Below are 27,033 nucleotides of genomic sequence, written 5' to 3' on the forward strand. Positions count from 1 at the left end.
ATACCTTCTTCTCAGCACCTCATGGTGCCATCTCCAAAACGGACCATATAATTGGACACAAAACATACCTCAACAGATATATAAAGATTGAAATAATGCCATGCCTATCAGAGCTCTATGGAGCAAGGGTGGTGTTCAATAGCAGCAGAAAAAAACAGAAAGCCCACTTACACATGGAAGAACAACAATGCTCTACTCAATGATAACTTTGTCAAGAAAGAACCAAGGAAAGAAATCAAAGACTTGTTAGAATTTAATAAAAATGAAGGCACAACATACCCAAACATAAGGTACACAATGAAAGCAGTGCTAAGAGGAAAAACCATAGCTCTGAGTGCCTCCAAAAAGAAAATGGAGAGAGCTTACACTAGCAGCTTTACAGCACACCTGAAAGCTCTAGAACAAAATGAGGCAAATAAACCCATGAGGAGTACATGGCAGGCAATAATCAAATTTAGGGCTGAAACCAAGCAAGTAGAAACAGATATAACTATACAAAGAATCAACAAAACCAGGAGCTGGTTCTTTGAGAACATCAACAAGATAGATAAATCCTTATGCAGACTAACCAGAGGGCACAGAGACAGTATCCAAATTAACAAAATCAGAAATGAGAAGGGCGATGTAACAGTATAAACAGGATAATCAGAAAATCATCAGATCCTGCTACAAAACACAACTGGAAAATCTGGAAGAAATAAACAATTTTCTAGGCAGACACCAAATACCAAAATTAAATCAGGATCAGATAAACATTACCCATAATGATATAGTAGCATTCATTTAAAGTCTCCCAACGATAAAAGAAGCGCAGGACTAGATGGGTTTAGTGCAGAATTCTATCAGACATTCAGAGAAGACCTAATACCACTATGCTTCAAACTATTCCACAAAATAGAAACAGAAGGAAGACTACCCAATTTGTGCTAAGAAGCCACACTTCCCCTGATAGCAGAGCCTTACAAATGCCCAACAAAGAAAGAGCACTTCATACCAGTTTCCCTTATGAATATCAATGCAAAAATATTCTATGAAATTCTTCCAAACCGAATCCAAGAACACATCAAAATGATCATTCACCACAATCAAGTACGCTTCATCCCAGGGATACAGAGATAGTTCAATATACAGAAATGCACCAGTGTAAACCACTACATAAATAAACCTCAAAGACAAATCCAAATGATGATTTCATTAGATACTGAAAAAGCATTTGACAAAATTCAACATCCCTTCCTATAAATGTCTTGGAAAGATGAGGAATTCAAGGGCCATGCCTAAGCATAGTAAAAGCAATATACAGCAAACCAGTAGCCAACACCAACCTAATTGGAGAGAAGCTTGAAGCAATCCCACTGAAATCAGGGACTGGACAAAGCTGTCCACTTTCTCCCTACCTGTTCAATAGTACTTGGAGTTCTAGCTAGAACATTTAGACAACAAAAGGAGGTCAAAGGGATGCAAATTGGAAAGGAAGAAGTCAAAATATCACTATTTCCATATAATATGATAATATACTTATGTGACCTCCAAAATTCCACCAGAGAACTACTAAAGCTGATAAACAACTTCAGTTAAGTGTCTGGATATAAAATTAACACAAATGAATCAAAGATAAACAGGCTGAGAAAGAAATTAGGAAAATGACATCCTTCACAATATCCAAAAACAATAGAAATTATCTTGGTGTGACTCTAAGCAAACAACTGAAAGATCTGTTTGACAACAACTTAAAGATAGAAATCGAAGAACTCCAAAGATGAAAAGATCTCCTAGGCTCCTGGATTAGCAGGATTAATATAGTAAAAATGGCCATCTTGCATTTTTAAGCAACCTACAGATTCAATGCAATCCCCAATCAAAATTCCAACTCAATTGTTCATAGAGCCAGAAAGAGCAATTCTCAAATTCATTTGGTATAACAAAAAACCCAAGATAGTGAAAACTATTCTCTACAATGAAAGAACTTCTGGAGGAATCAGCATCCCTCATCTTAAGCTGTACTACAGAGCAATTGTGTTAAAAACTGCATGGTATTGGTACAGTGTCAGGCTAGAACATCAATAGGATAAAAGTGAAGACCCAGAAAAGAACCCACACACCTATGGTCACTTGATCTTTGACAAAAAAACCGAAACCATCCAGCAGGAAAAAAGGACATCATTTTCAACAAATGGTGCTGGTTCAACTGGCAGTCAACTTGTAGAAGAATGCAAATTGTTCCATGCTTATCCCCCTGTACAAAGCTCAAGTCCATGCGCCTCAAGGACCTCCACATAAACCAGACACCATGAATCTAATAGAAGAGAACTGTGGAAATGTCTCAAACACATGGGCTCAGGGGAAAAGTTCCTGAACAGAACACCAATAGCTTATGCTCTAAAATCAAGAATCAACAAATGGGATTTCACAAACTTTCAAAGCTTCTGTGAGTCAAAGGACACTGTCAATAGGAAAAACTGCAACCAACAGACTGAAAAAAGATCTTTACCAATCATACACCCGACAGGGAGCTAATATCCAAAATAAACAAATAACTCAAGGTGTTAGATTCCAGAGAACCAAATAACCCCATTCAAAATTGGGGAACAGAGCTAAATGGAGAATTGTAAATTGGGGAAACGGGAAGGGCTGAGAAGGACCTAAAGAAATGTTCAACATCCTTAGTCATCAGGGACATGAGAATCAAACAACCCTGAGATTTCACTTAACACCAGTCAGAATGGCAAAGATCAAAAACGCACGTGACAGCAGATGCTGGTGAGGATGTGGAGAAGGAGGTACACTCTCCCACTGTTTGAGGAATTGCATGCTTGTGCAACCACTCTGCAAATAAGTCTGGAGTTTCCTCAAAATATTGGATATAGTGTTACTTGAGTACCCAGCTATACCACTTCTGGGCACATACACAAAAGATGTTCCAATGTATATCAAGGACACATGCTCCCCTATGTTCATAGCAGCCATATATATATATATATATATATATATATATATATATATATATATATATAATAGCCAGAAGTCGAAAAGAACCCAGATGTCCTTGAACAGAATTATCGATACACAGTATGTGGTACATTTACACAATGGAATACTACTCAGTATTGAAAATGATGAATCCGGTGGTGGTGCACGCCTCTAATACCAGCACTCTGGGAGGCAGAGGCAGGGAGATTTCTGAGTTTGAGGCCAGCCTGATCTACAGAGTGAGTTCCAGGCAGCCAGGGCTATACAGAGAAACTCTGTCTCGAAAAAACCAAATCCAAAAAACCAAAAAAAAAAAAAAAAAAAAAAAAAAAAAAAAAAGGAAAAAAAAAAAAGCTGAATCCATGAAATTTTTAGGCAAATGGATGGAACTAGAAAAGATAATCCATAATCTTGAGTGAGGTAACACAATCATAAAAGAACACACACGTGTCTTATGCACTTACTGTTAAGTGGATATTATCCCAAAAGCTTTAGATATCCAAGATACAGCTCACAGACCACATGAAGCTCAAGAAGAAGGGAGACCAAAGAGTGGGTGCTTCGGTCCTTCTTACAAAGAGGAAGAAAATACCCACTGGATTAAATATGAAGATAAAGTACAGAGCAGAGACTGGAGGAAAGGTCATCCAGAGAATGTCCCAACCAGGGGTTCATCACAGACACAGTCACCAAACACCTACATTATTGTGGATGCTAAGAATTGCTTGCTGGAAGGACCCTGATATAGCTGTCTACTGAGAGGCCCTGCCAGAATCTTACAAACACAGAGTTGGATGTTCACAGCCAACCACTGTACTGAGAGCACCCCAATGTAGAAAATCGAAGGAGGGGGATTGGGACTGGGTGAGTGGATGGCTGGAGGAACACCATCATAGAAGCAGGAGACGGGGAGAAGGGGAAATTGCGAAGAGGATAACACTTAAAATGAAAATAAAGTAAAATAATAATAAGAAGAAGAACCAACAGCAAAGTTTGCTGGTTATTGTTGATGGTCAGACTCTAGCATGCATTCATAGTGTTTTCCATACTGATTATCCTTTGGTTCCTAAGACCTAGTGATGCATACTTTTTATAGGAAACATTTCTAAATGATTACTTTCAAATATCTCATCTGAGAAGAAGAAAACACATAAAATAGTAAAGCAAGGCAAAGCACCACATATATTCTAAGCATTCTCCCTCATTATTCCATTTGACTAGTAAAACTTATCTTGTCTCCTTCACAGAGTCATCTGGAAATTATGTCCTGTCCTGAGGATAAACGGAAGGTGATTTCAGACACAGTAGCAGAAGCTAAAACAGGAAGTGCACTAGGAGCAGATCCACGGTGGCAGCAGTAGGGGCAGTGAGAATGACAAGGAGGAAGAGGAAGAGGAGGAAGAGGAGGAAGACGAAGAAGAGGAAGAGGAGGAGGAGAAGGAGAAGAAGGCACACCTGCCCAGATAGCCCTGCTCACCAGGGTGGAGTGTGTCATGGACAGTGGTCATTTTGGTGACAGGTTACAGCCAGAAGCCCTGGCTACATGGTTTCTCCAGGGCTCAAGACTGCAGGTTTGTTCTACAGACACTGTCAGCATGCTATGCCCACAGTGAAAAGCAGCCTGTGGTGCCTCTGTGCTGGGAAGACGATTGCCAAAGCAACAATCTGAGATGACAGTGTCTTACCTGCAGAGTGTGTGTGTGTGGGGGGGGGGTGTTTGTTTCTCTGTGTGTGGGTGTGTGTGTCTGTGTCTGTGTGCCTAACATCTGCAGAGGCAGCCTTACACACCAGCTAAAGCAGAGCTCTGTTCTCAGATGGACTTGCTCTGGCTGGACTCTTGGAACAAGTACTTCTCGAAGGACTGGAAGACAGACATACACAAAGTAAGTCTGGGACTGCGGAAAGAGCCAGGCAGCCGTGGCTGTCACTCCCAGAAGACTTCCCTTGGGTTTGGGATGGACAGGTTCATGGTCAGGCTTCCACTTTGTCACTGGTCACCTGTTTGTCAGGTTGTCCTCTTCCATACATGCACTGCCCCAAGGCCTAAGAGTGAAGGTGGGTGAGTCCCCACCCCCAAGATCTCTATTTGATGCTTTCAAAATTTGATAATTTAAAATTGACTGCATTCCTCTCCGTGTTTTCCCCTTTAATGAAAAACAAGATAAAACAATACAATTAACTTTCACAACCACTGAGACCTGCGTGCGGGATTCCCAAGGCAGGCCTGTGGAATCAGCCCAGCTGTACATGCCTCACAGGGGCGCATCTCCATGTTCCTCCCTTTTTCTTTGCTCTTCTACCTGACAGGGTGTTAAGAGACCCAAGGCACCCAATATCACCTTCAGAGTGTAGCCCTACCTGGAAAACAGAAGGTAGGTAGGGTAACTACTACACTGATGCCAAAGACACTGAGGGTTAAATACCTTCCAGTGTGTTCTGAAAAAAAAAAAAGGTCCTATTATAAACATGTGATCTTTTCAAATACAGGCTGCCATCAACATCTACATCTGGTGGTTCTAGGTGAGCCTTGGAGTTCAGCTTTAAATGGGAACTGTGTTTCCTACCAGGTGTGTCCAGTTGCTAAGTCTGCTTGGCCAGAAAGGGTCCTGAAAATGTTGAACAGAGAACAAGTCAGTTGTTCTCTAAAGGTAGATATCCTGCCTTTGGTGACCTGCACTACAAAGAGCCAAAGATGAAACCTGGAAGGGGATAGCCTTGGTGTTCCCCAAACACTCACTGTTCTCTCCAACTTTCCAAGTGTCAACTGAAAGATGCCCTGACTTGCAGCAAAATGAAGCCACAGGGCACAGGTCTGAGTGTGTACCTGTGTCTGTTCATGCACATGCATGTACATGTCTACATGCATATGTGAGTGTGCCTATGGTTCTGGGCATATGTGTGCATGGCTGTGTGTGTATGCATACATATGTCTGCCTATGCCCATGAATATGTGTGTACATGTACTAGTGTTATGTGTGGGCACAGGCTAGAAGGTGTGTGCACATGAAACTGTGTGTTTATGTGTGTGTGTGTATGTGTGTGTGTGTGTGTGTGTGTGAGAGAGAGAGAGAGAGAGAGAGAGAGAGAGAGAGAGAGAGAGAGAGTGCCTAAACATGTTTGTGAGGCATGAGGTAGTAGACCTCTGTACCCATGTGACAAGGGAGGACCTAAAGGATGCAGGGTAAATATCCCATGACCACGCATCCTCAAGGCCCAGCTACTGCTGAGATTTATCTTGACCTGACCAGGTCCTGGGCACCAGGGCACCCGGGCAGATCAGGGTGGCTCCATAAGGTATTACAGCTAAAAGAACCATCACTGGGAGATGCTAGGAGTCCATTCATGGCTCCTAAGGCCATGGGAATGCAGAGCTCATTCTCCAAGGGTGGTGCTTTGCTCCATGCACCCAGGCTCTGAGGCATCTCCAGGTTGACAGGACTCTGACCACACTACTGGATCCAGGAATGCAGGGCTACTTCATGTTCCTCCAACATCAGCTCTTGTGTTGCTTTACACTCAGAGAAGAAGAGCAACAGGTAATCCTATAGCAGTGACCAGCGTGCTGAACCTGGACCTGGGCCCATGCAGCAGAAACACGTGGGGCAATGAGGACAATAGGGGTGGCAGACAACATCTCCTCGACTGCCTCTTGCTCTGCTCCAAAAACCACAGAAGCTCCCACAAAGGGTGCATGAAGCCTAACTCCCAGCAGGAGTTAAGAAATCACACGACTGTGAGCCGCTGGCCCTGGTAGAGCTGGGCACAGATAAGGCAGCATGCTGGAGTCCACAGGAGTTGGAGAGCTCAGCATTCATAAGCAGGCCACAGTTGCCTCTCCTAATCCTGACAAGAGACACTCTGGGGAGAACACAGCCTCACTTGTGAGATAGGTTCAATTGGGACCCTGTGCTCTGCTGGATGTCACAGATAGCTCCTGTCTTTCTTGATGACAATTCAGAACAGCAGCTGGCCTCATGTCAGACAGTCCTATGAGGCGGGGTATTTGGTTCCCACTTCAGACTTACAGCAGGAAAGAGCCCAGGACAAGCTGACCCACAGCAGTGGATGGGCAGTGCTGCCACAGCACTGGATGGGCAGTGCTGCCACAGCAGTGAATGGGCAGTGCTCCCACAGCAGTGGCTGGGCAGTGCTCCCACAGCAGTGAATGGGCAGTGCTCCCACAGCAGTGGCTGTGCAGTGCTCCCACAGCAGTGAATGGGCAGTGCTCCTACCTTGGTCCCGCTTACTCCTCTCCTCTTCACCCTCCATATCCTCCTCCACCTCCTTCCAGCAGCCACCCAGAGACCTTCGCAGGACTGTGGGTCCTGCTACTCAGGATGCAAGGGCCAGAGGTTACCTCAAAGGCAAGATATCCATATAGCCCTTGTCTCTCCCGTACCATGCCCACCTAAGGTTTACAGATTGGATCCTTGAGGTTCTGGGGAATCCTCTACAGGCATCCCTGGAGGAACAGCCAGGAACATGGAAACACTGTGCTTAGCAGTGGTTCTCTGCTTCAGGCTCAGAGCCTTAGTGAGAGGGCTTGCTGAGTGGCACAGCAGGTCCAGAACAGTGTGCAGCCCTCCAGTGGTGGAAATGCAGAATTGCAGGACATTATTTCAACCTTTCTTTACCTCTACCTCACTCTAAAGGGCTGATAACAGACCCTCTTGGGACCTACTGAGTTCACGACACCACAGGGCACCAGGGAGACTAAACCAGTAGCCTGTAAAAACTAAGCAGAGGACAGTGTGGGCTCTGTGTTCCCTGGACTGGCTCTGGACTGTCCTGAAGGCTGATTAACCAGCAGGCATTGTGGTAGACACACAGCAAGGTAGGAAGCGATAGAGACTGGGAGGAGAGAGCATGAGAGGCAGTCCCAGCACAGTTCAGGCCCAGAGTGGAGCCAGCTCATTTAATACAGGAGTATATGCCCTCCAAAAGTCTCTCAGCTCAAGCAATACCCAGAAGAACTGACCAAATAGCAAGCCCCGTGTGTGGCTCTCCTACCTGCAGAATGTGTAGGGTCCTCAGGACAGATCCTACAGTCCCTCATAGCTGAACAGCGTAAGGTGAGCATCACTGTAATGTGGAAGCTGCTCTCGGCTGATGGGACCCACACAGTCTGTGGACAAGTTTGCTTGAGTGAAAGGTCCCCATTCTTCATTTGTGTTCTGGGTAGGGTGTTGTACCACATCCAGACCCATTCCTAAAAGACATAAGTGCAAAAGGACAACCATGGGGAGAGAAACCTAGGCTGGCAACCATTCCTCAGGCCAGTCTGGAACAAGAAGGACCTATGTCTTGGAATGGAGTTTCCTAACGACACCTAGGATGCATCTGAGCCACCTTAGGGCCCAAGGCAAATCCGGGAGATCCCTAAAGCATTAAGGATTATCATGGATCCTAAGGTAAGTTGGGCTATGGAGCTGATGCATGCTGGGATGGTTCGAGGAAACAGCATGAGGAAATCTAGATAAAAGCATGTCATGAGAGGGAAGACAGAGCATGCAGGCAGGATGGCCTATCACATGCAGGACAGATTGCCTATGCCACAATTAGAATTGTCGGGAGAGAGCTGGGGTCTGGACACGAAGCGAACCTAAAGAATGAACAGGGTGAGGACTACCACCATACTCTTTTATCTCTCTGCTGGCTGGGGGGGGGGGGGCAGAGGACGGCCACATAAGTGACCAGGATGTTTTCAGCATGGACAATGCATGTGGGCTTGGTCATCCAGACTGCTCATAACTACCTCACCCAGTGACACCTGAGGCTGCACCCTGGTGGAGCTGCTGGATCCACAAGAGGTTAGATCCTTTCATGGCAAGAAATTCATAAGCAGTCTCTCAAAGTCTGGCCAGGCAAAGGCACAGCCCTGCAGTACATTGTGCTGCAAGCAACAACCATACAGCAACCCTCTCTATGTCAGCCAGCCTTGAATATGGCTTTACAACATTCCAGCACCAGTAGCCTTTGGCCAGGTCGTCTCGGTAAGGCAGTGCTTGGACCCCATCCCTTCTGTCTACCATACCAGTCTCATTGACCTGCCCACTTGTGGGAGATGGGGATCCATCTTTGACATTAGCCAAGGCCATGGGGAAGACCCTATTCTTCCTGTCTCTGGTTCTAATCTCCTGGAAGAGTCAATGTTCGCCTTGAAGCACCTTGTTCTCCTGTCTTATCTGCTAGAGAAGGTGCCATGGTGGGACTTGGGCATTAACGTGAGCCCTATGACTGCAAAGCCAGCCTAGGTTACAGGACTCAGAGCTGGCTACTGCAGGATCTTCTAGATCACAAGTCTGTAGTTCTACTTCCTGTGATCTGTTTGCAAGTAGTATAACCAACACAATGGCCTCCCTTGCAGCTTGTCTCAGTTCCACACAAGAACCTGTCACTGGCTATGGAAATAAGACACTTTGAATGCAATGGGAAAGAACCTTACTCCACTCCTCAGGCTGTGAAGGCTGTTTCCACATGGCAGTGTTGCTAGGGCAGTGGTACAGGGATGTTTGGGGTCTCCGCTCCTCACCTTATCCAAGGAGGTCGAGTGGCCATTGAATATCCGAAGTTCATGGGATCTGGGAATGTATAGGGTGGGTTTTCTACCCATGAGCCCTCAGCATTCCTTTACTGAACAATGCCCAAAAAAGTACCTGATGTCCCATTACTGGGACAAGAGACTTGTATGTTACTGCTGGTCGCAGGTACTTGGCAGTTGTGTGCAATAGTGAACCATCGGTGTGAGGGCCACATCTGGCAACCATACTGAAACCATGCTAACATTTGTCAGAGTGGAGCTCAAGTCAAGCATGCCCACTGTGAGAACTCCTCCTCATCCAGTCCTCCTTCTCTGCATCCTCAGATCAGCCAGGACAGGGGGAGTGGGCACAGCCAGCCAAGATATCAGCTCATGCAATGACTCACACATGGGTACTGGCAAAGCTGAGGGTTCCATTCCCTGGACAGTGGGATACAGAAGAGACTGGGAACCATGGGAGGGGGAGGGCCCCCAAGGCCAGCTCAGGCTTCAATGCAAAGGATCAGTGTTCCCCATTGCTACAAAATGGGCTTAATTAGCCCTGACTGAAGGGCATTCTCTTCCATAGAAAACCTTTGGGAACAAAACCCTAGTGTTAAGTGGGGTCTTTGTCAACTGTGGGTACCTGGCATAGGGAAGAGCTCTGGTATTACACACACACACACACACACACACACACACACACCCTACATTCATATACAGGAATATAGACATACAATTATTACGTTGGAAGGCTACCATGGTGAATTGGTGTACTCTAGAATGAGAGAACTTATGAAAGGAATCTATATATTAAGGGAATTTGTTGGGATGACTTACAGTCTGTAGTCCAATCACCACAACAATCGTATGTTGTGATGATTGTTTCATAAAGATTCTATTACTGTCCTTCCTCTGGGCCTGTGCTGACACGTGGGGAACTATGCCAAGTTTCTCTGGCTGCCAGGCTGTGAAGAGCTGCAGACTGTGGTCATGGTCCTTAAGGAATTGAGATGACAATTAAAGGCCAGTCTCTCCCCATGTTTCTGCCCAAGAGAATGCAATGGGGACAAGGTATGGGCATAAGGAGGGACCCAGGCAGAGTCCCAGGGTCTCCTTCCTATATTCCTCCATGGGCTGGTGAAGGAAAGCGACCACTCACCGTCCCTCTGGTCCCTGAGCAGATGTAGCAGTCTGTTGACAGTCCTCTCATGCAGAGGTCTGCTGTTCCTATGGCAGGGTCAGGCTGAGGTACAGCTTGGTGTCCACAGCAAGAGACTCCCTGTGGGAACACACTTGGCCAGCTACAGCCACCCAGAGCATTTCTGCACTACTCACTGGGACTAGAGCCCAAATGTGTGCTGATGGGCCATGGTACCCACAGGGTACGGGGATGAGGACCTCTCGACGGGGTGTACAGGAAATGGTTGTTTTTGTGACACTGCTATCAGAGAAGAGTGACTACACAGGGATTCTGACTCCTCTCCTTAGCTGGAGTAAGCAAGAACCCTGCTCCACCTTCTACTTCTGATGGGAGTGCCTTTGCTTTCTGAATGTCTCTGACCTGGGCTCTCATAGAGGTGTCCACATAAATACCATGTGGCTCGGGACAGGCAGGACAACTATCCCAGCACCAACACACATGGTGCTTCAGGGTTCCTATACAACATCTACATGATTGCAGTTTCAAAAACATGCCAGGGATGTCCATAGCCATGTGTTGCTGGGATCTTCTCCCTTTTAACTTGATACCATCACCTGTGTGGAAATCAGTGTCACCAGGGGACCACAGGAGATGGGACCACTCCCAGGTCTTGTGATGGAGATGCCTTTAGCTCAGGGATGTAAGAGAAGCTCATCAGCTGGAGGTGTTATGGCTCACACTGTAGGGCAGCAGGCTTCCTGGAGCTTGGCACCCTGGCTCCCTCCACTCTGGAATGGATAATGGATAACAGAGTATAGACATCGCTTCATGATGGCAATGTGTCAGCTGCCCCTAAGCCAGGACACATGGTATTGGATCATACAGTGTCAAGACACAAAAGAACTACCTACAAATCATACAGCTCCCAGTTCAAAATCTTATAATTTTCTGTACCCCTAGTAACAAGCTTTGGGAAATGGTACCTTTAAACTTCCTAGAAACAAACTACACTGGCCACACCAGGAGGAAGCTGGGAATTCTAGTGCTATGAGTAGGATGTGACTGTCAATGGGCAGTGGGTCCAGCTGCTCACTACCAAACCTCTATTTCTTTTACAAGAGGACCCAACCTGGGAGCCACTGAAGGGAGGCACAACTCCTCTGATACAGCTGAGTCCTGGAATGGGCCTTGGAAAGTTGTGGACAGGGGATGGGAAGGGAGGAGATGTGTCAGAGGATAAGAACACTTGGCCTGGGATTGGAAATTTAGGGCCTGGGGCACACGGGTCCACATGGTGACAGCTCACAGGTCAGGGAGGTGTGGAGGGTTTCACAGCAGCAGATCTACAAGCCATGTCTGCTCTCACTCAACTCTAGCTGTTTAGGACCTGCCCTGTAGGTGTGAGCGCTGTGGGTTTGAGGGCTGTGTGTGAGTGCTGTGGGTGTGAGGGCTGTGTGACTGCCGTGGGTGTAATGGAAGTGTGTGCGTGCTGTGGGTATGAGGTGACACTGACGCAGAAGACCTCACACAAAGAGCAAAAATTGTCCAACAGTTCATATTGGTTATGTATTGATTACCAACTGAAACTATAATGTTTGCATATATGGAGTTAGATCAGTTCCACTTATTGATCCGAGTATCTGTAGTGTAACAACTATAATGTAGAAACTACAGGACCTATGGACCTGTCATCTATTGTCTGTTCACGATCCGGCCACTTATTATCACTTTTGACTGACTTCTTGGTTGTTTATCGATGCATATCTACCATCTGCCATTTTCACCCTGGGCTCCTGCAGGCACCAGGAAGGGTAGAGACCCCATGTCACATTGTCACGCTCCTCCCCTCCTCCGCACACACAAGACACAGACTTGCATTAATTCCTAGAACACACATCTCCTCTCCCTGGAACAGGATAGGTACCCAGAAGCTTTTTCCTGCTAACTGTGATAGTGTCCTGTCCTGTCCTTTACAGAGGTGCTATACTGTAAGTCTGGAAATACATCAATATTTTTTGAAATTAATCCTCTACTGATAATTTCGTAAAATTGTCTTGACCTTTTGTTATCCTAATTCTAAGTCCTAACCAAAAATTTTCTTTGATGATCTTTTTTTTCCGTTTTTTGTTTCTTTTTTTTTAATTTTTAATATTTTTATTTTCTATATTCTTTGTTTACATTCCCAATGATTTCCCCTTTCCCAGATCCCCCCTCCCCATATGTCCCATAAACCTTCTTCTCTCCATCCATTCTCCAATCACCTCCCTCCTTTTTCTCTGTCCTTATATTCCCCTCCAATGCTAGATCAATCCTTTCCAGGATCAGGACCCTCTCCATACTTCTTCATGGGAGTCATTTGTTATGCAATTTGTGCCTTGGGTATTCAGGGCTTCTGGGCTAATTAATATCCACTTATCAGAGATTGCATTCCATTTGTATTCTTTTGTGATTGGGTTACCTCACTTAGGATGATATTTTCCAGATCAAAGCATTTGCCTAAAAATTTTGTGAATTCATTGTTTCTAATTGCTGAGTTGTATACCATTGTGTAAATATACCATATTTTCTGTATCCATTCTTCCTTTCATATGGGTTCTTTCCAGCTTCTGGCTATTATAAATAAGGCTGCTATGAACATAATGGAGCATGTGTCTTTATTGCATGCCGGGGAATCCTTTGGGTATATGCCCAGGAGAGGTATAGCAGGGTCCTCCGGAAGTGTCATGTCCAGTTTTCTGAGGAACCGCCAGACTGATTTCCAAAGTGGTTGTACCATCTTACAGCCCCACCAGCAGTGGAGGAGTGTTCCTCTTTCTCCACATCCTCGCCAACACCTGCTGTCTCCTGAGTTTTTGACATTAGCCATTCTGACTGGTGTGAGGTGAAATCTCAGGGTTGTTTTGATTTGCATTTCCCTAATGACTAATGATGTTGAGCACTTCTTAAGGTGCCTCTCGGCCATCCGAATTTCTTCAGGTGAAAAGTCTTTGTTTAGATCTGTACCCCATTTTTTAATAGGGTTATATGGTTCCCTGGGGTTTAACTTCTTGAATTCTTTGTATATATTGGATATTAGCCCTCTATCAGATGTAGGGTTGGTGAATATCCTTTCCCAATTTGATGGTTGCCATTTTGTCCTTTTAAAAGTGTCCTTTGCCTTACTGAAACTTTGTAATTTTATGAGGTCCCATTTGTCAATTCTTGATCTTAGAGCATGAGCTATTTGTGATCTGTTCAGGAACTTTTCCCCTGTGCCCATGTCCTCAAAGAAAGAAACTCAAAAAAACAAATGATCATCACATTAGAAGCTGCAAAAGTCTTTGAAAAAATGCAACACCCTTCATGTTAAAATTATTAGAATGATCAGGAATTTAAGGTTGATACCTACTTATAATAAAAGCAATAGACATCAAACCAGTGGCCAACATAAAACTAAATAGAAACTCAAACCAACTCCGCTAAAATCGGGGAGAAGAAAAGGCTGTTCTCTCTTTCTCTGTCTCTCTCCCTCTGTCTCTCTCCCTCTCCCTCTCCCCCATCTCCCTCTCCCTTTCCCTCTCCCTCTCCATCTCTCTCACCATCTCCCTTTTCCTCCCCCTTCCCTCTCCATCTCTCTCTCCTCTCATCTCCCTCTCCCTCTTCCTCTCCATCTCTCTCCCCCCCTCTCCCTTTCCCTCTCTCTCCCTCTCTCCCTCTCTTCCTATCCATCTCCCTATTCAATACAGTACTCAAAGTTCTAGCCAAAGCAATTAGACAATCAATGGACATCAAAGGGATACAAATTGGCAAGGAGGAAGTTAAGATACCACTATTTGAGGATGATATGATAGTACACAAAAGTGACCCCAAAATTCTACCAGAGAGGTCCTACAGCACATAAACAACTTCACAAAAGTGGCTAGATATAAAATTAACTCTAATAAATCAGAAGCCTTTTTTGCTCAAAGGATAAATTGGCTGGGAAAGACATTATAGAAATAATATCCTTCAATATAGTCACAAATAATATAAAATATCTTGGTGTGACTCTAATCAAGTAAGTGAAAAATCTATATGACAAGAATTTCAAGTCCCTGAAAAAAGAAATCCAAGAAGTAAGATAAAAAGATCTCCCATGCTCATGGATGGTCAGGATTAATACAGTAAAAATGGGCATCTTACCAAAAGCAATCTGCAAATTTAATGCAATCTCCATCAAAATTCCAACTCAATTCTTCATAGAGATGGGAAGAGAAAACATCTAAATCATTTGGAATAGGGAAAAACCCAGGATAGCAAGAACCCTTCTCAACAATGAAAGAATTTCTGGGAAATCGCCATCCCTGACCTCAACCTGTCGCAGAGAACAAAAGTGAGAAAATGCACACGGTGATGGCACAGAGACAAACAGGAATATGGATTGAACAGCCTTGAAGACCCAGAAATGCACCCAGAAACCTACGGTCACTTGACAGTTGACAAAGAAGCCAAATCAATGCAGTGGCTAAAAAGTCGGCATTTTCAATAAATGGTGCTGGTTCAACTGGCAGTCAGCATGTAGAAGAATGAAAATTGATCTATTCTTAATTCCTTATACAATGCTCAAGTCCAAGTGGATCAGGGACCTCCACATAAAACCGCATATTCTGATCTAATGGAAGTGGGGAAGGGCATTGAACACATGGGTACAGGGGAAATTTTCTTCTACAAAAAATAATGGCTTATGCTCTAGATGAACAATTAACAAATGGGACCTCATAGGGCTGGAGAGATGGCTCAGTGGGTAAGAGCACTGACTGCTCTTCCGAAGGTCATGAGTTCAAATCCCAGCAACCACATGGTGGCTCACAACCATCTGTAAAGAGATCTGACACCCTCTTCTGGTATCTGAAGACACCTACAGTGTACTTACATATAATAAATAAATAAATCTTTAAAAAAAAATGGGACCTCATAAAATTGAAAAGCTTCTATAAGGCAAAGGACACTATAAAGGACAAAATTGCAACCCACAGATTGGGAAAAGATCATTACCAACCATATATCCATTAGAGGCTAATAACAAAAATATAAAGAGTACTCAAAAAGTTAGGCTACAGAGAACCAAATAACCATATTAAAACCGAGATAGAGTGCTAACCAAGGAATTCACAACTGAGGAATACTGAATGGCTGAGAAGCACTTAAAGAACTGTTCTCCATACTTAGTCATCAGGGAAATGCAAATCAAATCAGCCCTGAGATTCCACATGACACCATTTAGAACTTTACCAGAAAGTGTTTATAATTCCAGTTTCAATCAACTTAGTAATACTTTTATGCCAACGATTATTATATTTATAAAAAATTTTCCATGATAATCTTCAATTTTAACGTTTTTCTACATTTGTCTACAATTTTATCAGAAATATTTTCCACGTAAATCTTCAATTCTATCATAAAATGTTCATACTTCCTTTATCATTCAAATTAGCAATGTTTTTATGTCTATCACTTTACTTTCCATGAAAATTGTCAATTTTAATGTCTTTTTCTATGTCTCTACTATTTTATCAGAAATATACTCCATGTGAATGTTCAATTTTATCATAAAATGTTTTTAAGTCCTTTTTCAATAAAAGATCATACTTTAAAAAATACAAGAACAAAAAAAGGCAAAAAAGCCAAAAGCAATATACAGATTCATTGCAATACCCATCAAAATCCCAACTCAATTCTTCACAGAGTTAGAAAGAGCAATTATCAAATTCATCTGGAACAACAAAAAACCCAGGATAGCTAAAACTATTCTCAGCAACAAAAGAAAATCTGGGGGAATCAGTATCCCTGACCTCAAGCAATACTACAGAGCAATAGTGTTAAAAACTGCATGGTATTGGTACAGTGACAGGCAGGAGGATCAATGGAACAGAATTGAAGATCCAGAAATGAACCCACACACCTATGGCCACTTGATCCTCGACAAAGAGGATGAAAACATCCAATGGAAAAAAGATAGCCTTTTCAACAAATGGTGCTGGTTCAACTGGAGGTCAGCATGCAGAAGAATGCAAATTGATCCATCCTTGTCTCCTTGTACTAAGCTCAAATCCAAATGGATCAAGGACCTCCACATAAAGCCAGACACTCTGAAGCTAATAGAAAAGAAACTGGGGAAGACCCTTGAGGACATCGGTACAGGGAGAACGTTTCTGAACAGAACACCAATATCGTATGCTCTAAGAGCAAGAATTGACAAATGGGACCTCATAAAATTACAAAGTTTCTGTAAGGCAAAGGACACCATCAAGAGGACAAATCGGCAACCAACAAATTGGGAAAAGATCTTCACCAATCCTACATCAGATAGAGGGCTAATATCCAATATATATAAAGAACTCAAGAAGTTAGACTCCAGAAAACCGAACAACCCTATTAAAAAATGGTGTACAGAGTTAAACAAAGAATTCTCACCTGAAGAACTTCGGATGGCGGAGAAGCATCTTAAAAAATGCTCAACTTCATTAGTCATTCGGGAAATGCAAATCAAAACAACCCTAATATTTCATCTTACACCAGTCAGAATGGCTAAGATTAAAAATTCAGGAGACAGCAGGTGTTGGAGAGGGTGTGGAGAAAGAGGAACACTCCTCCACTGCTGGTGGGGTTGCAAATTGGTACAACCAGTCTGGAAATCAGTCTGGCAGTTCCTCCGAAAACTGGGCACCTCACTTCCAGAAGATCCTGCTATACCACTCCTGGCCATATACCCAGAGGATTCCCCACCATGTAATAAGGATACATGCTCTACTATGTTCATAGCAGCCGTATTTATAATTGCCAGATGTTGGAAAGAATCCAGGTATCCCTCAACAGAAGAGTGGATGCAAAAACTGTGGTGTATCTACACAATGGAGTACTATTCAGCCATTAGAAACAATGAATTCATGAAATTCTTAGGCAAATGGATGGAGCTAGAGAACATCATACTAAGTAAGGTAACCCAGACTCAAAAGGTGAATCTTGGTATGCACTCACTAATAAGTGGATGTTAACCTAGAAAACTGGAATACCCAAAACATAATCCACACATCAAATGAGGTACTAGAAGAAAGGAGGAGTGGCCCCTGGTTCTGGAAAGACTCAGTGAAACAGTATTCGGCAAAACCAGAACGGGGAAGTGGGAAGGGGTGGGTGGGAGGACAGGGAAAGAGAAGGGGGCTTATGGGACTTTCGGGGAGTGGGGGGCTAGAAAAGGGGAAATCATTTGAAATGTAAATAAATTATATCAAATAAAAAAAAAAGCAAAAAACCAAAAATCTGGAAGATCAAAATCCCAGGTGACAGCAGCTGCTGGCTAGAACTTGGGGAAGGCCGATTATGTCTCCATTGCTGGCACTGCAAGCTGGTCAAAATCAATCTGGTGGTTCCTCCAAAAATGACAGATAGATCTACATGAACACACAGCTATAGCACTTCTAGGTCTATACCCAAAATATACTCCAACTTATAACAAGGACACATGTTCCACTAATATTTATAATAGCCAGAAGCTGGAAACAACCCAGATGTCCCCCAACAGAAGAATGGATACACAAAATGAGGTACATTTACTCCTTGGAGTAATCTATTAAAAACAATGGCTTCATGAAATCCACAGGCAAATGGATGGAACTAGAAAATATCATCCTAACTGAGGTAACTCAGACACAAAAGATCAGACATGGTATGTACTCACTGATAAACAGACATTAGCCCAAAAGCTCACAATACCCAAAATACAACCCCAGACCATATGGAGCTTAGGAGGAAGGAAGACCAGGGTGTGGATGCTTCAGGACTTAAGTGAGGGGAGAACAGGATGGTTGGAGGAGACTGAGGGAGGGGGAGACTTTGTAGCAAAAAAAGGAGGGGTATTTTATAAGGGGGCAATAACAGGTACTGCAGGGGACAGGAAAGAAGGACAGAGGAGTAGAAAATTGAATAAAAATATGTAGCAGTGGGGGATGAGGAACCGTGTATAACCACTGCCAGATTCCAGATGGCAGGGAAATAAAAGGCTCCCAGGACTCAGTAGGGATGGTTTTAGGAGAAACGTGCAACAAAGGGGAGATAGAACCCATAGAGGCCACATCCAATAGACAGGCATGGCCCCTCGTGGAGGGATGTTGCCACCCACCCAACTCGAGTTTTAAACCCAGAAATATTCCTGTCCAGAGAAAAGACAGGGACAAATATGGAGCAGAGACTGAAGGAAGGTCAACCCAGGGACTGCCCCACTTGGTGCTCCATCATTTCTGCAGCCACCAAATACAGACATTGTTGATGCTGTCAAGAGGTGCTTGCTGACAGGAACCTGTGTAGATGCTCCTTGAGAGTTTCATCCAGCAACAGACAAATGCTGATGTGGATGCTTGAGCTCAGAGATCCAGGAGGGAAGGTGGCAGGACGACTCGGGAGTGGAGGGGGATTTTAACCCCATAGCATTAACAATGTCAGAACAGACCACCCAGTGCTCCCACCATCGAAGCAGTGTGCAGGGAGGGATTCGTGGCTCCAGATACACACAGCACAGAGGAGGGCCTTGTCTGTTATCAGTATCTCACACTATACCAAGAATTCTGCATAACGTTTCCAAACACAGTTTAAATGCTTTTACATGTCTGTGCTCTCCAATCTGCTCTTATCTATGTAAACCAATCACTTCAGCCAGTTTGTTTTTTAAATAGTTCTCTCTGGTCCCCAGCCTTCCAGTCTCAACCACACAGAAACCTATGCTCAGTTCTGGGGGCAGCCCAGATTACAGCGTGAATTCTTAGTTTGCCTTGAGTCTGTAGCTCACTGCTGTAAGCCCAACTCTGTCTAGTGGTGATGGAACTAGGTGAGAAGTACTAAGATTTGTCTCTCAAGGTGAGAAAAATTGTTCCTGAGTTGTGTGCTAAGGCACAGTCATAGGGTGAAGCTTCTGTATAGCTAAGGTGGGCCTTGAAGCAGGCAGAGCTATTCTGTCCTCATGGAACTTAGAACTTGTTGCCAAGAATAATGCTTCTTCCTTCAAAGTACACTTATACAAACTGCAAAGATCCTAAACGCTGCCTGTGGCTCTCACCAGTTTTCCCAGAGCATGCCCACAGCTCTCCTTCTGTTGTGTCAGGAAGCCAAGCCTTGTCTTTAATGCGGCTGCTCCTGCAGTCATCTGATCTCTCTGGACAAGAAGCTCTACCTGCTGCAAACTCACTGTTAAGAGGCACATCAGATCACCTTTTCTGGTTAAGATCACTTCTGTAGTGTCTTCATAACTGGTAGACAGAAGCCTTTAGCAGCTGACCATTAGCCTGTGTGGCCTGAGCTCCCATGCCCTCCACCTCTAAGTTGTGTCCAGTACAGCACTGAGCCCTGGCTGGTCACAGACCACTTTCACTGAAACCTCTGTCTTCTAAGCCCTCAGTCTGCTGTGTTCAACAGGAGCTTCCTGTCCCTGCAGTGCACACTTGTCCTCTCCAACTTTTGCATGGATCTGATTTTAGATCATGTAAGGTTCAGAATCTCTGCTTGGCAGCCATTACCACTCATGGTATTTATATTTTGTTCACTTTGTTGATCTATGTGTTCTTATGTGTGCACTAAGAGGGTAACGTGGAGGATTATGTCATTACTGTTGTTCACATCTGTACTAAAAGTGCTCACTCTGCAGATGTTCAGCAGAGCTGAGGGAGGTGACAGGTCAGGACACCCTGATTGCAGAAACAGCAGCTGTGAGGTCAGAGACGCACCAAGTGGGAGTTGGAGGAAGGAACCTAAGGCGCGTTGGGAGAAAACAGGTCCAACTCCCCTAAGATCCTGAAAACAAGGCAGCCGGACTTGGTATCCATCCCAAGGGAGCTCAAGATCAGACTCACAACAGTGCCACCAAGACAACCCCAGGTCTCCTCGGTTCCCCATATCCCTGAGAGCTCAGAGGGACGGTTTCAAACTCCCTGGGCTCCCTTCACACTCACCCGCACTTGATGCTGAAGCGACCACAACCTCCTCCATTCTGAAAATCCCAGTAATAACAACTGGAGGGCGTGGCTAAATACTGGCGTTATAGTTCACTGGCTGTTAATGCGCATGCGCTGTGCCTACCAACAGCCTCCTTTACCAGCCTAGCTTAGTGGCTCCTGGAACATTGGGCTTTGCTCCTCCCTTCTCAAGAACAACAGTGTCCCCATAGTGCTTGTACAACACAAGTCGCCTCACTGTGGCCTTGAATACACAGCTGAACTGGTGGCATCTCTTTCACAGCGCGTTCCCGATCCTGCCTCCTCATCCTCCCCAGGGCAGAAGCCTTTCCCCTCTCCCATTGACTGACTGTAATCAATGCATTAATGTGATAGAATACCTTTAAGTATAAAAGAAATTTGAGATGAAAGGCTAAATTCAGAGAGGATTAGCACAAAGGCCACCATTAGAGGAAGAAGGAAACCACGAGCTGCGAGTGATCAGATAAAACCCAGCCCCAAGGCGGGCAGGGTCTCCATGGACCTTGCCAAGTGCCAGGGTTACAGCGATTCCAGGCTCAGTCATCAAGGACTGGGAGGCACAATTCTCCATTCCCTCTTTTACCCTGACCTTTCCAGTGACCATGACACTATAGGCTTGGTGTGCCTGGCAGGGGCAGGGGATGGCCTGCTTTGTAAGCAGTAGTTGGCTTTGGCCAAGGGATTCAGAAGGGATTTGCAGAGAGAGATGCCATCTGAGGCTGGGCGTGGCTGACAAAGGGACTGTTGCAGGTTAAAAGTAGCAGCAGGAAGGTGTCCATGAGACTTCCTTGTGCTGGGGTACTTATCCTGACCTGCGAGGCTGTAGTATTCCTCCTCATCGTCTTCATCATTGAAAACATTAAATTATTACTAAAGATATTTTGAACTGCTTATAGTCAGTTCGCTGGCACTGTAAGACCTGGGTTTAGAGCCTGGATCCACAAAGGACCAGCTATTCTTGTCTAAAAAATGTTCTATGTGTGCCATCACACTTTATTAGAAAACAATGACACTCTAAGAGTGGGAAAGGATATTTAAAAATCCATTGGGTCCCCGGGAGCACAGTGCACCTGGTCCCAGGGAGCACAGAGCACCTGGTCCCAGGGAGCACAGAGCACCTGGTCCTCACACATGCCTGGTCCACCTTTGGACCTCAGTGTCTAATGTGAGCCCTACACTTAGTATGGACTTGGTTTTCCATGGATCATGCCGACCTAGCTGGGGGAGAGGGTGTTTCCATGTGCGTCTTACCCCATCATGTGTCAGGTGTACATGTATACTCCTACAATTATGTCCTGTCAGAGGCCATCCTCTGGACAGGTGCCCACACCTGCACACCCTGTTTCCTACTCCCAACCCCCACCACCCAGGGATGCTGGGCTTACAGACTTTGCTGCTGCATCCATCTTTGATGTGGGTTCTGAGGATTCAAACTCAAGTCCACACCTTGGGAGGGAAGTGCTCTGCCTATTCCTGCAGCCCTGTCTCAGGTGTTTGATGAGAACCTAGAGCCTTTCTGAGGAAATATGAGAACAGTGTCTCCCCTGATGTCTCAGTTTGAAACACAGCTTTGTCTTAAAAGTTAAACTGCAGCATCAGCTTGAGGCTAATCAGTCAGAATCTAAGGAAAGGTGACACACAGGGTAGACATGATGGTTTTACAGCAGGAGGTTCAGCAAACATTCAAACCAGAGAACTAAGGACAGTAAATCATCTTTGATTTCTAAAAGCCTAGTGTCAGCCTTCACAGCCCACCTAAGCCAGAGCCTTGAAGTCCTTCCAACCATGAGGGCTCCTATTATGACCTCATGAGGAGAGATTGTGAGGCGCTCTAGCCAATAGATGATAAGCTGTGGCCAGGCCTGGATTTCTTTGAGTGCGTTGAGAGGAGGTGTGGAGTGGTGCCCTTTGCGAATTTATTGTATCTATTGACTGTGTGTGGTTGGATTGGTTTGTACGAGTGCTGTGTGGCTGTGTAGGTTACAGTGTGTGTAGGAGTGTGTGTTTACGGATTTGCTTGTGTGTGAGTGTGTGTATAATAGTTCCAGTGTATGAGTCAGTGTATGTGGGAGTGTGTGAGTTTATAGGTGTGTTTCCAGGGAGTGTGTGTTTGGTGAGTGTGTGTGTGTGTGTGTGTGTGTGTGAGCAGGTATATATATACCTGTTTCTATGTAATTGTGTGTAGTATAATTCTGTGCTTGTGTAAGAGTTTGTATTCCTGTGTGCTTTTGTATGTAAGTTTGCTTTTCTGTATTTGTGAGTGTATTTGTGTGTGTGTGCTTTTGGGTCTGTGCCTGTATCTCTGTGTGTGTGTGTGTGTGTGTGTGTGTGTGTGTGTGTGTGTGTAAATTCACATTTCTGTATTTGTGTATTTGTGTGTGAGTGCGCTATTGTGTTTGTGTCTTTGTCTGTATTTGTGTGTGTGTGTGTGTGTAAGTTCACTTTTTTGTATTTGTGTGTGTATTTTTGCCTGTGTGTGTGCTTTTTTGTTTGTGTCTGTGTCTGTGTCTGGGTCTGCATCTCCGTCTGTGTCTGTGATTGGTTCTGTGTCTGTGTCTGTCTGTGTGTGTGTCTGTGTTTGGTTCTGTGTCTGTCTGTGCTTGTGTCTGTGTCTGTCTCTGTTTGGTTCTGTGTCTGTATCTGTCTGTGTCTGTGTCTGCGTCTGCATCTGTGTCTGTGCACCTGCCTGTGCACATACCCCTTGGTCTCTTGCATCTGTATTGCTTGTACCTTGGTGCAAGAGAGTGTACAGGAGAGAAGTCAGCCCGGCTGCTGTACCTAAGGTAGGCCATCAACATTATTTTTGAGACAGACTTACTCAATGGCCTGAAACTGGGCAAGAATCTGGGGCCGGTTGACAAGAAGCTCTCAGGGATTTGATATGACCACCACATACTCTCAGGTTAAAGGCATATGTAGAGAGCTTGCTGTTTATTTATTGATTGACTTTGGTATGAGCTCAAGAGATAGATTAGACCACATATTTGTAAGGCCACTGGCTGTGTGTCTCCTTAGTGCTGCTCTTTTGATTTTTATTTATGCTTTATTTGGATGGCTACTTTGTTTTCCCTAGGATTTATTTTCTCACATGATATTTTATTGTTATGATTATTTCCTAATGCATTTCAGGCTGCTTCAGTCTATCTATTTTCAATATATTTTGGTTTCCTATTTTTGCATTATTATTGTTTAGTGATTTATTCACGGCATGTTGTCATTGGCTTATAATTAATACATATTTGCCTTTCAAGACACTTTGGCTTTTCCTGCAGGGAGAGCTTGAGATGTCTGTGGATGAGCCCACAGGATCTGTGAGCCTCTGTGGGAAGACATCTAGTGGTTCCTGGAGCAGCTGCAGCAGCCAGGACACATGGAACTACAGTGGAGGTGAGCTACAGGACCAGGGAGCAAACACCCTGACCTGGCCAATGCTAATCTGAATCCCTGGCCACAGGCTGCAATGGTCACTCAGGGCTACACTGAAGGCCACTCAAGGACAAAGAATGGGCCATCAAAACTGTGTGCGGTCTTGTTCTCAGAGTCTTGTGCTGGTAAAAAGCAGCTGGCCTTGGCCACTGAAGTTGAGTCCAGACTCTATGGCTTTTTGGCCTTGGTTGTAGGTTTAATAGTCTCTGATCGTTTACTATCTTATTGTTTGTCATTGCTTAATTTTAAGTTTCAATATTTTGCTCAGGGGAGGTATGGTTTCATTGGGAAAGACTACGTCCTAAAACGAAATGGAATATTCACTGAAGTGCTGGGAATTTATATTTGTTTTGTCTTTTACTAATGCTTTCGCATCTCATTTTCTCATATGATTTTTTTCTTCAATCTACATCCAATCATAGTATTAATCAACTGTAACCCTCCCAATCACCCTGTTTTATGACTATGTTTTTTAGTTTCATCATCTGTATTTGGAATGTGTGTACTCTTGGGTTTCTAGTTTGGGGTGCGTTATTTGGTTAGGTTTTACTTACATTTTTTTACTTTATCTTTTCCCCCATATATTTTTCATAATATTCATTCTATTTTTCTAGCCTTTACTTACCTTTATGTCAAGCACATTTTCTTTGTTTATTTTTAGGTAGCATGTGTACTAATTTTGGTTTCTGTTTTCCTACATCTTTTTCATTACATTGATTCTATTCTTTTTATGTTATTTTTAGGTAGCATTAGTAGTGATTCAATACCTACACATAGTGATGAGGAGTTACCACCATTCAGCTTCGAGCCCCATATCTCTGAGGAGGAAGACTTCCACTCCCAATACAAAGTCTTGAGGACCATCGGGCAAGGGAGTAACGCCAAGGTCCTCCTGGCCCAACACCGGCTCACAGGCACACCTGTGGCCATCAAAGTTCTTGAAAAAGGCAAGCAGTGGTTCCAGTCAGCCATGATGGAGGCCAATATAATGAGAACACTCAACCATCCCAACATCATCTCACTTCTACAAGTGACTGAGACCAAAAAAAGCATATACCTGGTAATGGAATTTGTTGAAGGACAACAACTCTACCAATACATCAAAAATTCTGGCCACATAGAGGAGGACGAGGCCCGGAAAATATTTAAACAACTAATAGCTGCCGTGAGCTACTGCCATGAACATGGTATCGTGCACAGGGACCTGAAACCTGATAACATCCTGATCGATAACAATGGAAAAATCAAAATAATCGACTTTGGCCTTAGTACCAAAGTCAAACCTGGTCAAATGCTCAGTCAGCACTGTGGTTCCTACTCTTTTGGTGCCCCAGAATTCTTCCTCGGTAAAAGATACGATGGCACCAAAAGCGACTCGTGGACCTTAGGTGTGGTCCTCTATTTCATGATTGTCGGGAAGGTGCCTTTTGATTCTGTGATCATCCATGAACTGCAAAGACAAGTTGTGGCAGGAGTATATCCTGCCCCCTGTGGGGTCTCACAAGAACTAGAGGACTTGCTTAGTCTATTACTGACCACCCACCCTACATATAGGCCCACACCCATGGAGGTGATGCTGCACCCCTGGTTTAAAGGGGACTGGAAGATGTTCCCAAATCCCTGTAAGGATCTAATCCCTGCCAGGGCAGACCCTACCATTGTCCAAGCCATGGAATATCTTGGCTTCCGAGCTCAAGACATTCTCGAGTCACTACGTAAACAGAAATATAACCAAGCCATGGCTAGCTATACTTTACTAAAAGGACAGGCTCTCCAGAGACATGTCTACTCAACAGTGACTCAGACAGTGAGTCCAGTGGCAGCCCCATTCCCGACCATTGATGCTGCTGCTGCTTTTACTTTAGGGATGAAGACAAGCAGAAGTGCTCCTATACTTGGCCCACTGGTCTCACCATCCTACACTGGTCAAGAGTCTACCTATGGCCAGAAGGCTAGGCAAAGAGCAGGAAGAACATCCACTGGGCCTGGTTTTCTTCACTTGCGGCCACTCCAGTGGAAACCCACAGAGGACCAACAACATATATTTGCCATGAGTGTCCCCTGTATTAACACAACAACCAGAATCACTGAAAACAGCAGCAATTCGATCCCAGAAGACAATCCCCTCTCCCACAGTGCCTCAGAGAATAAGCCCATCCCCAGCAGGGCCAGGGCCCAGCCCCGAGGCTTCAGGGGATGGGCCAAGAGGATACGAAATGCCATGAGGAGACTCTGTTGCTGCTTTACAGGAGGAAATCAATCTCGCCGCAGGCAGCACAGAGTCTCCCCCCAGAAATGAGGCCCATGGAGAAAATCCAGAGAAAAAGAAGCAGGCAGGGCCCAGGTACCTTTGAGCTTTGTCCTACCCACTTTACTCTGTGCTGGTCCCTCCTCTGTCTTCATTTTCATTTTCATTTTGCCCACAATTCTTACCTTCTCATCTTCTCGAAGTACTTTAGAATTCATCAACCCCAAGCCTTCTCCCTATTCTGGGTTTCTCCTCTTGCCAGCATGGACTCAATATCAATGATTTTTAATCCACACAACAGAATTGTTTTGCTGACCCCATTCCTTCTCCTGGAGTCCATCTTCCCTAAAGACAATAGTTCCCACAGGGTAAGGACTAGATGCATATGGGCTCAAGGACTCTTTCAGGGGCTACAGGCCCTAGCAATGTGCCAATCAATCACAAGAGCTGAAGAACAGATTCTTACATTTTCAAAAGTGACATCACATTCCAGTAAGCCTCAAATCTAATAACCAGCAATGTCATTGAATAAGTACAATAGCATAGTTCACTGATTATTGATAATGTTCCATGCATTCATAGTTTTTGCATACTGATTATCCTTTTGCTCCTAAGAAACACCTAGTAATACATAGATTAAAAAAAATTTCTAAGTGATTTCTTTCCAAGATCTTGACTACAAAGTAGAAAACAAGACATAAAATATTAATGCATGTCAAAGTCCCACATGTTATTCTAAGAATTC

General features: G+C 44.4%; 1 protein-coding gene and 1 long non-coding RNA gene across 2 annotated transcripts in view; both read left to right on the forward strand.

Moving 5' to 3' along the window:
- The window catches only part of LOC127673638 (uncharacterized), a 200,407-nt gene that overhangs the window by 70,959 nt on the left and 102,415 nt on the right, over positions 1-27,033 (forward strand). The window lies entirely within an intron of this gene.
- On the forward strand, positions 23,895-26,378 carry LOC127673631 (sperm motility kinase Y-like). Its single transcript, XM_052169398.1, has 2 exons — positions 23,895-24,001; positions 24,784-26,378. Exons 1-2 carry the CDS (start codon positions 23,899-23,901, stop codon positions 26,337-26,339), a joined length of 1,659 nt encoding a protein of 552 aa, XP_052025358.1. The 5' UTR covers positions 23,895-23,898; the 3' UTR covers positions 26,340-26,378.

The sequence above is a fragment of the Apodemus sylvaticus genome, chromosome 23 (genome assembly GCF_947179515.1).
Source record: "Apodemus sylvaticus chromosome 23, mApoSyl1.1, whole genome shotgun sequence".
In the NCBI taxonomy this organism is placed as follows: domain Eukaryota; kingdom Metazoa; phylum Chordata; class Mammalia; order Rodentia; family Muridae; genus Apodemus; species Apodemus sylvaticus.

What these genes read in the sequence shown, in the direction of transcription:
- LOC127673631 (XM_052169398.1), top strand. Translation starts at nt 23,899, where the DNA reads ATGTCTGTGGATGAGCCCACAGGATCTGTGAGCCTCTGTGGGAAGACA. An exon ending in CACATGGAACTACAGTGGAG is followed by an intron (nt 24,002 to 24,783) that starts GTGAGCTACAGG and finishes TGTTATTTTTAG; the next exon opens with GTAGCATTAGTAGTGATTCA.